The sequence below is a fragment of the Salvelinus sp. IW2-2015 genome, unplaced genomic scaffold (assembly GCF_002910315.2).
Source record: "Salvelinus sp. IW2-2015 unplaced genomic scaffold, ASM291031v2 Un_scaffold1596, whole genome shotgun sequence".
NCBI classification, from domain to species: domain Eukaryota; kingdom Metazoa; phylum Chordata; class Actinopteri; order Salmoniformes; family Salmonidae; genus Salvelinus; species Salvelinus sp. IW2-2015.
In genome coordinates this window covers 158,116-175,013 of record NW_019943019.1, presented here as the reverse complement: position 1 = coordinate 175,013, position 16,898 = coordinate 158,116, and the positions used below count along the sequence as shown (strand labels likewise).

At 46.6% G+C, this 16,898-nt stretch overlaps 1 protein-coding gene across 2 annotated transcripts; it reads right to left on the bottom strand.

Moving 5' to 3' along the window:
• Positions 1 to 155: 155 nt before the first annotated feature.
• LOC112071371 (glutamine-rich protein 2) lies at positions 156 to 4,025 on the bottom strand. 2 transcript variants are annotated; one of them, XM_024138828.2, is made up of 5 exons: positions 3,939 to 4,025; positions 3,095 to 3,269; positions 2,778 to 2,889; positions 1,428 to 1,547; positions 156 to 1,204 (listed from the first exon to the last, which is right to left on the bottom strand). In XM_024138828.2, exons 2-5 carry the CDS (start codon positions 3,251 to 3,253, stop codon positions 1,032 to 1,034), a joined length of 564 nt encoding a protein of 187 aa, XP_023994596.1. In that variant the 5' UTR covers positions 3,254 to 3,269; positions 3,939 to 4,025; the 3' UTR covers positions 156 to 1,031. The 2 variants fall into 2 exon arrangements, with proteins under 2 accessions (XP_023994596.1, XP_023994597.1); XM_024138829.2 differs by lacking the exon at positions 3,939 to 4,025 and having other exon boundaries at positions 3,095 to 3,656.
• Positions 4,026 to 16,898: the final 12,873 nt, after the last annotated feature.

The window sequence follows — 16,898 nt, the reverse complement described above, 5'->3', positions numbered from 1 at the left end:
GATAAATATACATCATATTTCTCATTGACACAAAATGTGTGTAAGCAAAGCCCCTGCTTCTAGGAAACTGTCACCCCGTTCCTCACTGACAGTACAATTTTTCCTTTCAAGTTTATTAATTCATATCCTGTCCTGCATTCACACAGGCTTTTTGAACTGTGCCCCCCCCCCCCGTGCCACGCCCCGGCCCACAGACAACTGCAGTTGAGTGCTGACATGGCACTACGCTAAAAGTATGCTATGATACCCAATGCTGTGCCATGGTTAAAAATGATACGCTATGCCAGAGTGAGGCACACAGAGCTAACCCCCTTGTTTAAAACACAGACACCAGGAGACTGCTGTAACTGGACACAGGCACGGTGACATTTGAAGGGAACGCCATCTGGGCCGGTTTTACAACCCTGGCTGCTTTGCTTCCCCAATAGATGCAGGTGGCTGGCTACCATTGTTATGAGTCCACGACAGGGGTACATGTTTGTGGTAATGACAGCACGCATGAATGTCCTTCCTCTTAACATGTGATGGAACAACTTGAGAAACTAATACAATGAATCAGACGTTACAGAAATTGGGTCTGTGAGAGGGAAGACATTTCAAGCCCTTAATGATACCGCTCTATAAGACCCTATATGTCAAATGAATTGCTCCATGGTGGTATTCTTCTGCATCCAAACAGTCTGGTATTTGAGGTCACCTGTCTGAAAGCTTTTCTATGGTCATTGAAAATCAGGCATCATAAACCAAAATCGTAATGTAGCCACACGTAAGGTATCGGACCTGTAAAGCTACACTTTGGAAATGTGACTCAGCTATTTTGTGKCTCAGCTATTTTGTTGCATGGAAACAGTGTTCATATGTCCCAGAATTGTGTTCTTCCATTACAATCCATAAATAACCTAACTGACTAATATCAGACTTGATTTTCACAACGTCTGTATGCTCCATTACAAAATGGAGACCAGGATACCCTCCTGCTGCTGCTGTATACTGTTTATTAAAATAAGGTGTGTGGGGCGCTCCATCGCCCCCTACAGGATGATGACGGGCTCTTCCTCCGATTGGCTCAGGTCCACGTGAAGCACCAGATCTTGCTGCAGCAGCTCACTGGTGGTGTCAGCATGGGACGAGCTCTGGGGAAGGGTAGCCTGGGACAGGCAGCCTAAAGAAGACATGGGCCGATCCCGCACAGAGCTGCCTGAGGCTGGGGGAGATAAAGGGAGGCAGGGGGGCAAAGGGGAAAGGTCAGGGGTTAGGGTTCAGGTGTCTGCTACAATCAACCTTAACAGCTGCACAGCAGCAATCGCAAAGAAGAATGCAATTTCCATGTGAGTGTTATTTCAGTACCATTCCATAGTAATCACTATTCCAGTTAGTGAAATTAGTTTATATGTTGCAAATGGTAAATGACGCTGGTGTTGACCTACCTGAGCAGCTGCGCTGGATCTTGGCACTCTGGGGTCGCACAGGGGTCACACAGCCCGGCTCTGTGCAGCCAGGCTTCTGGAACTGGGAGCGCATGATCTTGTCTTTGCTCTTGCACATGCCTGCTGTCATTAAAACAACAATGTCACWTCGCGGCCTTGACATGGGAATGACAGGACCCCACCACACCCATAGCCATACTGTACCTACACACCCATACCAGACATACACCTTCTTCCAAGTCTTGAACAAAATAATCTTTCAATACTATTTTGACTCATTCAATGGTCTCATAAATTACTGGGAATCACAACAGCAAATCCCAGGCATAAAACAGGACAGCACATCTCCCTCTTTCTTCCTACAGGGCTTGATTTGTATGAACAGATGAAAAGGATATTAAGATAGAAATGATGGAATGCYAGCAGTGTTACCCCAGGTTATATTTACAGTCTGTTACAGACACCAGGCCTGATCTTCTATAACATAGTAACACTGGGTTCTTTCCAGTGTGGAACACTATACCAACCAGAGCCCCTCCCCCAACCCCYGTGCAGCCCATTCTTATTGCTAACTCACTTCCTTAAACCCTCCTGAAATACTCCCTCCCATAAACTAAGCTCCTCTCTCCTTCCCTAAATCTCCAGACCCTCGTTCCTAATCCTTCATCATACACCACTTTAACACTGTACTGTATTCCTCCTCAAATTCTCATTCCCAACCAAACAGCCCACTTTCTTTCTCAACCCACCCCAACTTTTCAGTCTCCTCCCCATTCTCTCCTGACCCTTCACCTCCCATTTCCCCATGATGTCCCCCCTCACTCTTCCTCCCCACACTCCACTTTACTCTTTATCTCTGCATCCCTGCACTGCGAGCCCAACTCTGGACACATGGTCCAGGGAGCGAGAGAAGAAACAGGCTAAGGGCAGTTGTGGCCTGGACAGACGGCACGGTGTGATCATCATCTTAAGACGTGTTGTGTAACTGGGCCCAGAGGTGACAGTGAATCCTCGGAAGTGTGCTTCACTGTCAATGAGGAGTTCATATGGGCTGTCAGAACTGGAGTCTGGACATCACTCTCTCCCAGGCACGGACCATGACAGCTGCCCACAGCATGCAGACATGTCACACTTAACATTAGGTGCCTTTTTGGAGCGATGGCATAAAAATACTAAATGGACCAGTGGGAATAGCTTTACTGCTTGAATTGAGTAACATGAATTAAGTAGTCTAGCTTTTGTTCACAATTGTCCAAATTCCATTTTCTTTTCAATACATGTAATTCTACTCTAAAAATACACAGTACTGTAGAGTAGAGCTGAATATAATCCCAGTCCAGAACCCTGTACCGTCTTCAGGAAAGATGGTGGGTAGTCCGGCATCCACAGTCTTGACCGATCTGGTTTTCAGGCGGCCCTTGTAGATATGTCCGTCCAATCCCAGGATGTCCACCTCCTCCGGCTGARCAATAGGCACAAGGACAAGGTCAAATATTTGCATACKTAACAACTGTCAAATACACCTCAAATATACTCRGTACTCAACATGATAACTTGTATAAATGGCTCAACAAACGTGATTGACCAGGTGTATTCCTATGGGCTGGCAGTGGTTTAGTTGTCTGTCAGTACAGTAACCKACAGTAGGTGAGGTTGGTCTCACTCACCTGAATGCGCAGTGGGGAGCTGGAGATGGGCGGTGTCTCCTCCTCAGCCTGGATGAAGTGGCTGATGTGCTGCAGGCGGGTGTAGCGGCGGTTGGGGTAGGTCACGGTGTGGCTGCCTCCACAGCTCCGGGACATGGCCAGGTAACTGTAGTCCGCCATCTCAGGGATGCGCTCGCTAGGATGGACACAGGAGTGGAGGTTGAAGGTCGGAGGATAAACACTTCTAGAGGTTTTAAACAGACCTGACAGTACAGTAATTATAGTTTGTAGTTACATTTGGTCACCTTGCCTCCCTGACACTTCTCTAAACCATAACAAAGCAATATGGACAACTTTTTGGTCCTTCCTGTTTCAATACATGTGCTCCCGGCTTCCCTGCCTGACCCTGGCCTGACTGACTGACTGACTCACTGCTTGGGCAGACTCTGGCTGGTCCTCTGCAGCGGGCTCAGGYTGTGTGGATAGCGGGAGCTCCCGATCTCCCTCAGAGCCCCCTGGCTGTAGGTGCGCTCTAGGCCAGATAGGTGGCTCTGCACTCTCTCTATCTGCCTACACATCATGGTGTGGATCCGCTGCACCTGCATCATGGCCCTTTCGGAGCTGGCCATCTCAAAGTGGCCGTGGTTGGTCCCTGGCCTCAGGCTGAGATGGAGGGAGAGCTGGCTATGTCAGACACTTGTAACTATGGAACACTTCTGACTGATCTAGTGTGGGTGTTAGGTCTTTGGGAGTAAGATAAAGTTGACTACACTGTATATTGGATATTGGGACACTGGCACCCCCTGCTGGTTAAAATGGGGCCAAGTAAGAGTTTCAGTTGTGATGTTTGACTGTCTGCTCTCACCTCTGCAGTGCTGGCGAACCTGCTCAAGCTCATAGATGGTGTGCGGTCGGTTGGACTTGTGGGAGGGTAGGCCAGGAGTGGAGGGCACGGTGACCAAGTGCCTGTTGTCCAGTGGAGAGAGAAAGAAGAAAGAGAGGTAGGTGAATAAGCAGCACCACAATCCTATTATTTCAATTTCCACAATGTCTGTGTGTACTGTATAAGAATATGACATTACTTTCATTTACTTACGGTCCTGGGGTAAGCATATCAACTGGGCGGTCGCAGGAGATGCAGTGGAACCTTGCCACAAGTTGTCTATGAAAGGAACGTAACAAAGACAAATCAAAACCAAAGTTTATTGGTTGCATACACAGATTTGCAGGTGTTATAGCAGGTCCAGCAAAAATGCTTTTGTTTCTAGCTCCAACAGCGCAGTAGAATGTCTAGCAAATACAATACAAATACACYAATAATCAAGAAACAAACAAACAAACAAGAAATGACAGAACGAGTCCAATTAACAATCCAGAGTAGATATATCAGAGTGAGCATGTGTCAGAATCCAGAAGATAAATACGTGGTGTGTATAGACAGTATATCATTTGGAAGGAAAATAGTGTGTACAGTAGTAGGTATATTAGGAACAGAATACAGTATATACTGTACATACACAGTGAGTAAACAACAGTATACAAACAGAACATAAACATATAGACAGAATATAGACAGAGATAAAATGAATGCTAAACACAGGAAGACAATGAACGCATGATCATGTAGAACTCCATAGAGCAACCTGGACTTATCCAGCCATCATCCCTCCTGGGCCTGACTGTGACATGTGACTTACTTCCTGATGCCTGCAGCGTCGTCCTCCTTCGGGGCAGGCTGGGCCTGCAGCTGCTTACGGATGCTCTTCCAGCGGTCCTCTAGCTGCTTCTTCACAGGATCCAGCTCAATCTGGTCCAGCTACACAGATAGACAACAGATGTACTACAGGGATCCCAAAGATATAAACTACCACCAGACACACCAGACAGCATTGTTTGTAAAAATCTCATGGAATGTCTATCTGTCACTATAAACACGTTCGTAAAACACTTAAAAACTGTGTACAGGCTTGTGAGATATATGTATTGGTGATAGCATAGTAATAACAGCAGAGCATGGCGCATATCAATGGATACGGGTTAGGTTTCAGAACGTGAGAAGGTACGGTAAGGGTAAGGTGACACCTGACGTAAGGGGTTGTGAAAACCTGTATAGGACTTGTAAGTTTAGACTACTGGAAACCGGCAGTGGACGTTGTAGGCAGGGTTAGGTGGTGATTCTGAACCACTGTATTGGATTTAAGGTTAGGTGAACTGTATCGTATATGGGACTCTTTCACAGGCAGGGTAGTGTTTGAATGGGGCCGTGATTTAAACAGAGTTAAGTACCTGTCATGAATTGTGGGTTGGTAAACCTGGATGATCTTTGAGTTTAGGTGAACCCGTATGGACTTGTTTAAGGTTTAGTGACCCTGCAGCCTCTTTGTAAGGGTTATTGAATGCCGGTTGAACTGTGGACCCTTGTATAATAAAGCAAGTAGAGGTTTAGTTGAACCCACTTGAACATGCGATTTGAAATGTAGAACGGTAGGTTTAAACCTGTAATGTGAATACTGTGTAAGGGATTAGGTGTATCTTATTGTAACCCTGTATTGACGATTGGTGAGATATTTTGTGAAGTCTTGTAATCGGCTCGCCGTCTTACGTGGTTAAACGCTGTGTTCTATGACTCGTTCAAGGTGTTTGCGGATTAGGTGTGAATGTATGATGAGCTATGTATCGGAACATTGTTAAGGGTTAGCGAGTTGTTGAAACCTGTACTGACATTGGTAAGGTTGGTTGAGTAAACCTGTCCATGCTTCTTCGTGTAAAGCGTTATGCGTGTGCGTATCTGAACAACCCTGTCGTATGACTATAAGACCAGATTAAGGAAACCCGTATGGCTTGGTAATTACGGGGGTTAAGCTGTTGAAACCTGATTGCGATATGTAAGGGTTAGGTGCTGATGTGGAAATAACCTGTTACTCTTGGTTCATCGGTGGGTGATCTTGAGTGTAGAGTTTAGTTGGTAACCTGACATTTGCATAGCTCTGGCTTTGTAACCTTATGAGTGTCGGAACGTGTTGGTCTGCTGGACCTTGTAGCGTCAGGCGAGGGGTAAGTATCACACGTATTAAAAAGGACTTTTCAGTTGAACTGTCAATGGTTCTGTAGGGTTACTAGTTAATGAGCGTGACCCGGTAGGGCTTTAAGGGTGTAGGTGAAACCTCATGACTCGTGTAAGCGGTCATGGTATTAACTGTGTTATTTCTGACTTTAGGGTTAGGTGAACACTTGAGATGCACTTGTAAAGGCGTTACGTTAAACCTGCCGATGGTACTTTAAGGTTAGTGAAAGCTGCATGGACATTGTTACGCGGTGTGAGAGCGTATGGACTCCTGTCATCAGGTGAAACCGTGCGGATAGTGGGCTTGTAAGGTTAGGGTGAAACCCTGATGAGCTTTTAAGGTTACCAATGGTAAACCTGTATGGATCCTGTAGGTTAGGTGAAACCTGCTACGACTTGTTAAGGGTTAGTGAAACCTCATGGTACTGGATGTAAGGGTATGTAGGTGAACCCTGAATGCTGGTTACGGTTGGTAAACTGACTGACTTAGGGTAGTAACAACCTGTTGGACTTGTAGTGGTTAGGTGAACCTGTTGACGTTTAGTGATCGTGTGACTTAGGGTTAGGTAGAAACCTGCATGGACTCTGTAGAGCTTAGGTTGCAACCGTTATGACTTGTAAGATGGCTGAAACCCAGTAAGTTGAAGTGTCGACACTAACGTGTGATCGCATGGACTTGTAAGGGTTAGGTGAACCTCATGACCTCTGTAAGGTAGGTGAAACCGATGAGCTGTTGGTTGGTTGAAACCTGTATGAGCTTTAGAGATAAACATATGTGTATGAACGTGTATGACTACGGACGGTTGTGTGTGATTGTATGGCCTTGAATAGGGCTTTAGCAGGGGCTAGTACAGGTGAATATCTTAGACAGTGTTGGATTTTCGTCAGGGTCCCCTATGGTCTGAAGACTCTGTGGAAGCTTCGTCTAGACTAATATCAAATGTGAGAACTTGTGAGAGTTCACCTGAGTTGAGCTTAACACACTGAGGGAAAGCTAAACTATGGCATGTTGTGGTGAGAGACTCACGATTTCAATCTCCATCTCCACAAGCTCTTTGTCAGCTTTCTTCTCGTCCAGTTCTTCCATGGACTTGTACAGATGCTGTGACAGAAAGACATTACTGAGAATCAGTTTTCTGTGGTTTGGAACAGAAGTACAGCATGGAGCYTCTCCTATTCCCCTATGGGCCTCCCCCTGCTGCGGCCCTCCCTCCCAGACTCACGTCGATGTGGACCTGTTTCTGGCTGTGCTCCTCAATCAGGTGGTTGGCTGTGCCGTGGAGCTTCTCACACTCAGCCTGCAGCTGCATGATGGCTCCCTGAACGTCATTCATCAGCTTCGAGCTCTGGCAGAAACAACACAGAGAGACAGGGTTCTATGTCTGTAATACACAGCCATGCCCCACTGCCATGGAGCGCCTGGCACTGACACACTCCTTTCCCTTAACACACTGCTGCCCTGATAGAGCTTCCCTTACATATCATCTCTAAACGTATCCCTCCCWCAGGGTTCAACATAYCAGACCCATTATTTAYTTWAAACRCTTTSMTATTKTGTTTCATCCTCTATCCTGGCCCTGCCTTTAGTACTTCTGCTCCAGGTCTGCCTCTTCCCTGCTGATTCATGAATCTGCTAACCAGGCCCTGCAGATTCTCATAGCGCTGGAACAGCTGGCTGACCTTCCTGCTCACGTCTACAGAGCAGGAGGGGCACGTGGAGCCTTGCTGCCCGCCTGCCTGACCGCTGACCTGGCCCTGCTCTGACCCCTGGGGCTCCTGCTGCAGGCTCTAGGAGAGCAGCGAGGAGGAGGACGCCATCATGTCCTCCAGCATGCCTCGCAGGTTGTCCATCTGCGGTGAGAGGGCAGTGTGAGGGCCATGTTGGGGCCACCAGGGGCCACTAGCTGCTACATTATGGATGATGCTGTCTCAGCTATATTCTACAGTTGAAGGTTTTACACTCTGGTGTTAGACCTGACAGTGTATTCAAATGTCTATATGCACTGGAATATGTGTGTCTGTCTGTCTAACCTGATCCTGTAGCTGTCTGTCTTTCTTGGTCTTCTGCTCAGCCTTGGCTGAGGTGTATTCAGTCTTCAGCAGTAGCACCTCTTCCTCCACTTTCTGCACTGCATTCCTGAACACAGAGTGGTGGAACAGGAGCACCAGGCCATGAGGAGCAGGCCACCACCTCTCTTCCAATGGAAAACTACCACATCTCAACTGGCCATAAAACTGCTGAGGGAAGAARGGCTCGTAATAATGTCCGGAACAGAGCAAATGGAATGGCATCATACACCTGGAAYCCATGTGTTTGATGTATTTCATACCATTRCACTGATTCCGCTCCAGTAGTTACCACGAGCCCGTTCTTCCCAATTAAGGTACCGCCAACCTCCTGTGTTACAAATTACTTAGACTACCAAATGATATCAAATGTAGTTTCCATAATAAAATATCTATAATTTCTATTTAGCCTTCCTGTGTGCTCCTGTGTCGTTGTTTACCTGAGGTATAATATCTGCAGTCTGAGCTGTCTGACACTTTGGCTGTTTCTGAGCCTCCCTCTGAGCCCTGAACTGTCCCTATGTTCAGAATTAGCTGCTCCAATTCTCCCAGCTACGACAGGGACATGGGGTCATCAACAATGTGTGTGTTTGTGCGTGTGCTTGCATACATGTTCCTCGCTCACCTTGGCTCTGTCACCCATCAGGCTGTCGACCAGAACTCTCAGATGATTCAGTTGATCCAACAGTTTGTCAGGCACATCCCCTTTCCCCTACACATTCAGGACAAAAATGGTCATCCACACAAAAGACATCATTCAGTAAAAAAACCAGAATAGCCATACACTATCCAATCTCCACATGTTGTCTTACCATGTCAGTGAGTGCTCCCGGAGGTGCTGGAGCTGGGCCTGGTTTGGCCTTGCCTGCTTCCAGCAGCTCTACTCTGGTATCCAGGGTGTTGTGTCTCTCCTGAGCCTGCCCACGTCCCTCAGGGCCTCCACTGTCTCTGGGTAACGCTCTGCCCGCTGGCCACACGAGACAGGGTTTGCTGCCCACCATCAGAGCTCCATCAGAGAGGGACTGCTGGGCAGTGCCCCCCATGCTGGCTGGTAGTGACAGTGCCAGGAGTGAAGGCAGCAGCTCCATCAGAGAGGGACTGCTGGGGCAGTGCCCCCTCATGCTGGCTGAGAGTGACAGTCAGGAGTGAAGGCAGCAGCTCCATCAGAGAGGGACTGCTGGGGCAGTGCCCCCTCATGCTGGCTGAACTGACAGTGCCAGGAGTGAAGGCAACAGCTCCATCAGAGGGACTGCTGGGGCAGTGCCCCCCCATGCTGGACTGACAGTGCCAGGAGTGAAGGCAGCAGCTCCATCAGAGGAGACTGCTGGGGCAGTGCCCCCTCATGCTGGCTGGACTGACAGTGCCAGGAGTGAAGGCAACAGCTCCATCAGAGAGGGACTACTGGGGCAGTGCCCCCTCATGCTGGCTGGTAGTGACAGTGCCAGGAGTGAAGCAGAGCTCCATCAGAGAGGGACTCTGGGGCAGTGCCCCCTCATGCTGGCTGGTAGTGACAGTGCAGGAGTGAAGGCACAGCTCCATCAGAGAGGGACTACTGGGCAGTGCCCCCTCATGCTGGCTGTAGTGACAGTGCCAGGAGTGAAGGCAGCAGCTCCATCAGAGAGACTACTGGGGCAGTGCCCCTCATGCTGGCTGGTAGTGACAGTGCCAGTGCCAGGTGAAGCAGCAGCTCCATCAGAGAGGGACTCTGGGGCAGTGCCCCCTCATGCTGGCTGGTAGTGACAGTGCAGGAGTGAAGCAGCAGCTCCATCAGAGAGGGACTGCTGGGGCAGTGCCCCCTCATGCGTGCTGGTAGTGACAGTGCCAGAGTGAAGGCAGCAGCTCCATCAGAGAGGACTGCTGGGGCAGTGCCCCCTCATGCTGGCTGAGAGTGCACAGGAGTGAAGGCAGCAGCTCCATCAGAGAGGGACTGCTGGGCAGTGCCCCCTCATGCTGGCTGGAGTGACAGTGCCAGAGTGAAGGCAGCAGCTCCATCAGAGAGGGACTGCTGGGGCAGTGCCCCCTCATGCTGGCTGGTAGTGACAGTGCCAGGAGTGAAGGCAGCAGCTCCATCAGAGAGGGACTGCTGGGGCAGCGCCACCCCATGCTGGCTGGCATTGACAGTGCCAGGAGTGAAGGCAGCAGCTCCAGTGTTGGCATTGACTGAGGCGCTGAAAGGAGTCATGGTGGTCATGACAACTGATGTGGGGACAGGGACTGAGTGCCTGATTTCCTATTGGAGAAATAGCCACCATCAACACAAAGCTAATGTCTATTCCTATATCTTGTATATGATTGCTTGATAAAGGAATCTCGCTCTTTCAAGCAAGACATAAGACATGCCTTTTGCAGATTATGTTGCTCGCTAACCAAGGTGCTCTGCATGATGTCCCAGGTCACACACTGGATGAGCTCGTCTGGGTCTGGGTAATGCCCAACTCTGTCCTGCAGCTCTTTCTGTGATAGAGAGAAGACAAGAAAGAGAGGAAGTCATGATTAACATCTTTTTACTAGAGTTAGCTACTACAGTACTATACTATTGTTTGTCTCCTCTTAACAATGTAGTATATAATTTCTGAGCTCGGAATGTAGTCTCCTCAGTTCCAACTCACGGTGGCAAAGTCCAGGTTGTCCAGTCGGTGGCAGTACTGTTCCAATTCGTTAATTCTGTCAACCAGCTCACTCATATTCAGCTGGAACCCAAAAACACCCAGAGCAACGTCATCRTACCAGATGGAAACAGATATGTAGGATGATCCCTATTATCCTCACTCTATTGTTGGGGTGAGTGACAGGCCAGGTTGCCAGAGATAAGCTGTGGCTCTTTGATGCTGTTGCCCTCTGTATGACTCCATGTCCCCTACAGAGAGTGATGGAGGGAGGGGACCAGGGCCAGGGTGGATCGGGCTCTACATGACGCTATATTTCACCACTGTGTGGGGTGGTGAGATGGAGAAGGATTCCCTAGTGATGAGCACTGGGTATATCCCCTACTGTAGATTAATGAGGGAGATGAGCAAGGTTGCCAAATGTTGTCTATCTGCAATCRCTCCTCACTAWGAGGGTTTGCCAGTATGGATGTGTGTCTGACCTGGTTGAGTTGGTTCTGGAGGCTCTTGACCTCTTTCTTCAGGTCGTCTCTGGACTCCTTCAGGTCCTGGATCTCCTTCAGCAGATCCTGGATCAGCGACATAGACTGGCAACACAACAGAGTGTGTCCGAAGGACTCAAAGCTCAAAGAACCTCACAACACTGGTCAGATCACTTAACACAATCATTACCTTTTGTCAGTTTCTGTCATGATGACTGAATCGTAGGCTATWGAAATAAAGAGGGTCGCACACGCGATATATAAGCTCCCAGTAATGTATTGGGTAAACCTCCAACATTTCGGCATCACTGTGCCTTATTCAGGGTGAATCAGCACGCATGGTGATCTCTTTGCATTAGGTCTAAAGCTTTTTCACAGCCTCTTCATGCCCAAAACACTTGAAACTGACTCAGCCCAGTTCTCTAATCTCCCAAAATAAGACTCTGTGAAACTTTCAAGCGGTCAGGGGACTCAGTAAGGTAGAAATCCCCCTGACCAAAGCCATATATGTGACTATTCCCCTGGCTACTTCCTTTGAAGATCAGTAGGAAGATCCTAAACCCCTTCATTTAGGAGGGATCCCAAAAKCCCTCTCCGTGGCTCCATCCAGTTGACATTTCACCCCAAGGGAGGTTACTAGGACACCACCATCCATATGCAGTAGATGAGCTACACAAGTTGTTACAAAGCAGCGGTAGGACCTGTCTGTCTCCAGATAATCCATGTTTTTCAGAGTACATAACCCCTGCCCATATGGAACCACTCCACTCTCTAACACAGCTGAGGCCTTGTTGACAGAGTAAACCCACACATTTGCTCTGGGTGTTGCAAATTAGAAATAGGTTGTGTTTACTAAGCAAAGTTGAAACAGGTGGTTTTGAACGTATTGACCAGAGTTCCGGTGGGTTTGTCTAATGCACCCAGACATGAAACGACGCATAGCGACCCCACTGAYCTGCACAGGCCGTCAAACAATTGGCTGAATAACTAATAGGTTGTTCAGTGAGCTGTAAACGTGGAAGGGATATATGACCTGCGTGTATGGAATTTCTGGAGGAGACCACCTTTTCATTGATCGCCTCAAGCATCTCAGAGACATGAGATTAGCCAAAACATGATCAAATCTTGTAAATAGGACATACACTAGAATACCTGGCAACCAACCCAACCCCTAATGACAAACAGAGAGACAATCAACTGTATTCATCACATTTTGATGAGCGGATCCAGGGTATGGTTAATTTCCTATGAGATTCTTATGACACTTTAAAAGCTCATCATGAGGCTGATTGGACATATTGAGTTCACAGGAAATTATGATAATTGCTACATCAGCAAACAGTAAGCAAAATGTATGCATCGTCCTATTCCCTTAAAGGAGCTGGGCTCCCTAACCAGGGGACATCCCCAACCGTATCTTCCTCAGACACAATGTCCCTAGTACTCCGTCTGTTTGTCTGTGAGGATGTTGTTTGGACAGAGTGCCCAACCTCCTTCCTGTTTCTGCCACAACATCTGAGTCAGCATCACCCACAAGTCTGTTGCAAATGGTAACAGACAGGACAACCTAAATACAAGCCCCTTCTGACAACAAGAAAAACTCTAGTAAAAGGGGTAGGAAATGAGTAACTAACATAATGTAAGTACACTGACTTTTACTGTCCCAGCGATAAGGAAGTTATTTGCGATTGGGAAGAAAGCCATCCGCTCTACCTCCCTGTTACTCTTTAGTCAGCCATTAACTGGCTCTGACTAAGATGGCCGGTGGCCTGGAATCCTTCCACGCCACTGTGAACACAGAGCGCCACTCAGGCAGACTTTTCGCTACCCTCTCAGATCCAGGACATGTACCCTGTGGGGTCACAGCAGAGCACACCTTTATCAACCACAACAATCCCCTGATAACCTCTGCCATGGGTTAAGAAGAAAGAGACCCTGGCTAAGGGCCTGTATGCAGGAAATACAATATGCTGCTATGAGTTGTGAGGTAGAAACTGATGGACATTGTGTCTTAGTGGGGTCTTCAGGGATATGGCAGAGAGGGCCAGAGAAGGCCAGACAGGGCCAGCGAGGGCCAGAGGTCCAGACAGGTATTGACCCACAGCAGTATGCCCACAGGATACATGAATGATTCAGAGGATTTTCAGAGGCACCTTCGCCTGTACCCACTGGCTGTCCCTCCCTCATATCACCTGAGTGTTAACTGGGCAGGTCTGGGCAACATCAGTGAAGATAGCTAAGTCCTGTGCAATCTTTCATCTTCCTACTTGCTTTATTTACACAGACTGTCATGTCTCTATCTGTGTCCATATTTCAAACTCAGACATTTCAGATAACAGCAGAGATACAGATACAATTTTGTTCCACAGCATACACAGGGAACACAGGAGTGGTGCTTATCTTTGGGGAGTGGCCTTTCCTTTGGAAACTGGAACAGAGACACAGCGAGGTCATTTGAGAAGACAGGGTGGTGCCCATCACCTATTGTGCTGTGCTCTGTCATCAATATCCTTATCCAGTGTTGAGTGTTCTGAAATGCTCACCATTCACCACACAGACAGGCCCCCAGCTGCAGGACAGGGCTTTGATGAGCAAGCACTCAAGGACTTAAAACAGATAAGAGGCTGAATCACTTGCCAGCAGCACATCCCCCTGCATTCCACTGCTGGCTTGCCTCAGAAACTAGGTAGTTGGTCCTGGTCGGTACCTGGATGGGAGACAGAATGCTGCTGGAAGGCCAATAGCTGCTACTCTTCCCTCTGGTCTAAGGAGATTCCAGTGCCCCAGGGCTGTCTTTCAGTGACCTGACTCTATTCACTAAAGATCCCATGGCACTTATCGTATGAGTAGGGGTGTTAACCCCGGTGTTGTGGCTAAATTCCCAATCTGGCCCTCATACCATCATGGCCACCTAATCATCCCCAGCTTCCAATTGGCTCATTCGTCCCCTCTCCTCCCAACGTTAACTCTTCCCCATGTCGTTGCTGTAAGAGAATATGTTCTCAGTCAATTTACCTGGTAAAATAAGGGTCAATGTAATAAACCTCAGACTCTAACATCTGTCACAAGATGGATGTCGAGTCTAGAATACACAGTGGAACTGTAATGTAATCCTATTTCTTGACTGTTATGGCCATTTTTCTTTGACCACAATTTTTTTMGGGACAGATTCCCCAAAATGATTTGGCCCTATCTTATGACAAGCAAATTGTGCATCACAGACAAATCAAAGTTTCAACACAGTTTTGACTTTTGCTCAAGGAAGGCAGCACTGCAACAGCAACAGTGTTCAACTTTCACCTGTCCTCGCATGACATTATTTCYATTTATAATAAAATTATACCTCAGCGATGACAGTGTGATATTAATAATTACATTTTGAGGAAGAGCCTGTCTCACCTTGGACACGCCGTCCTCACTCCCCTGAGCCTTGCGGCGGAGCTGCATCAGCTGCCACAAGTCGTTGACCGGTGTTGTGGTTGAGGCCATGCGGCTCATAAGATCTGTACCGCTAGGAAGCTTCTCCAGCGCGGCCATCTGTCTCTCTATATGCCGAWGTTTGTCTTCCATGTGATGGTACGGGTTAGAGGACTTGGTCAGATGCGGGCCATGGGGCTCCTGTGGCGGGGCATCCTGCTCTCTCCAGCCGGTGGTCACATTTTGGATTTTCAGGTGTCCTAGGATTTTCAGGTGCATTGAAGTTGACAGCTCCAACTTCAGGTGTCCCGATCGACAGGTTCACCAAATCGAACAAACTAATGTCAGCTGACATTTTGTCTCACACTACTTTTGAGTTAATGTTATTAAAAAGTATTTACGAGGGATATGAACGATATATCTTCTTCCAATATTGTCATCTTATTTTGTAAAAATGAAACGCCAGAATGATTCAATTAAATAACATAAGYTAAAAAAACGACAGGATCGAATACAAAAAAAATTGAAATGTAAAATTATAGAAAAAAARACTCTTTGATTCTTCTGTACTAAATAAAATGTGTCTGTAAATTAGAATTAAATATTCCCTACACAGTTACTTTTCAACACCTTTTCGTTGCTACTCAATATCGGTTGTTTCTTATTTCAATGCCATTTCTAACCTTGTTTTAGAAATTGTTTCAATTTGGTTCTCTCTCACGCTTACCATAGAACCGTATTGGACGTAACAATAACAGTGAGTACAGTTCTCTTTTGTGATTGGATGTAGCCTCCTTCCATTACACAATAATTGCATCCCACATTGTGACTCACAGCGTCCCTGGTTGCTGAGCAACAAGGCAGAGGCGGGCATCACATCCTCATCAGGTAGGACAAGGGTTGTGTTGTAGAGAAAGTATGCAAAGCATCACCTGTTCTCACCCCAGGTAGGCAAAAAGGAGCATACGGACACAAAAAAAGGCTCAAAATAACAATTTTATAATAATAAAAATGTTTAAAAAACAAGCGTGCATATCCTGGTGCCTTTCTAAGTAACTACATTCAAGTATAAAATCTAGTTCATAATCCAAAACACATAGGTATTCCCTCAAAATCCCATTGATTGCCTCACATCCAATAGCTCTGGCTCTGAACAATCTTCAAACTCAGTTTTTCATGTGTCACAGAACTGAACTCTACATTAAGCAATCCACACAATGAATGAAATGATTCATGAATTAGACTACACATTTTTGGCAAGGAGGAGCACAAACACTGTAAACAGTTTGTGACCTCAATCAAAATTGCATGATGAAAATGTAGAACAAAAAATGCTTGATGTTTGCAGAGTGCAAAGGCCATTGTTTCAATGTGAGTTCTAAATAAAACCATAGCCTTATAAACTCATAAGCTCAAGAGTTCTTCAATGTGACATTTTAACAGAGCAATATAACTTAGAGCAGTTTAGACATAAAAATTCTGGTCTACATTTTGTAATACACCATTCATCCAACAGCCATGCCATCATCCTCAATACACTATCTATGCCCTTTTGGATCCCACTTTTGACAAAACCTATGGAATACTACAGATACTCTGAAAGTGTGATGCAAATATTGACAAAGAAATAACATTTAGAGCATTGTTCAACAATTTCGTACAGATATCACTATAACAAAAATAATTTAAATTGCAATAAGCTAGTGTATCTGCGTCTTGATAATTTCTCCCTTTATGACAAATGCCATCTTACAAGAAATCTAGATGCAGTGGAGTCCTGATAAATGCAATGGCTTGGGAGTGTTCTAAATATGTATACTAAACCTGAGCATGCAGAAGTGAAAAGTGTATTTGAATTGATAAACTGTGCTGCATGTAAACAGAGTTTGTACATTTCCAATGTGCGCTTATCAAGAATCGACTGTCCTACATTTTCTTCTTCTATCAAATTTAAGTAGTATAATAAGATTCATGTTGAGACTGGAAACCTTGGTAGGAATAGCAGTCTAGCCAAGCCTTAGTCAATGACTGCTGCACATTGAACCCAACCAGCTGAACATCTACATGAAGACAGAAGCACAGTGAATGACATTGAACATGAAAATAAAGGCTCCTCTGTGCACAACTGATTCACTCCAAGTAAAGTAAAATATACAGTATTTAAGTGTATCTTCCACTTGAAAGGCAAA

What these genes read in the sequence shown, in the direction of transcription:
- LOC112071371 (XM_024138828.2), bottom strand. Translation starts at nt 3,253, where the DNA reads ATGGCGGACTACAGTTACCTGGCCATGTCCCGGAGCTGTGGAGGCAGC. An exon ending in CACCATCTTTCCTGAAGACG is followed by an intron (nt 1,548 to 2,777) that starts GTACAGGGTTCT and finishes TAATGACAGCAG; the next exon opens with GCATGTGCAAGAGCAAAGAC. An exon ending in GATCCAGCGCAGCTGCTCAG is followed by an intron (nt 1,205 to 1,427) that starts GTAGGTCAACAC and finishes TATCTCCCCCAG; the next exon opens with CCTCAGGCAGCTCTGTGCGG.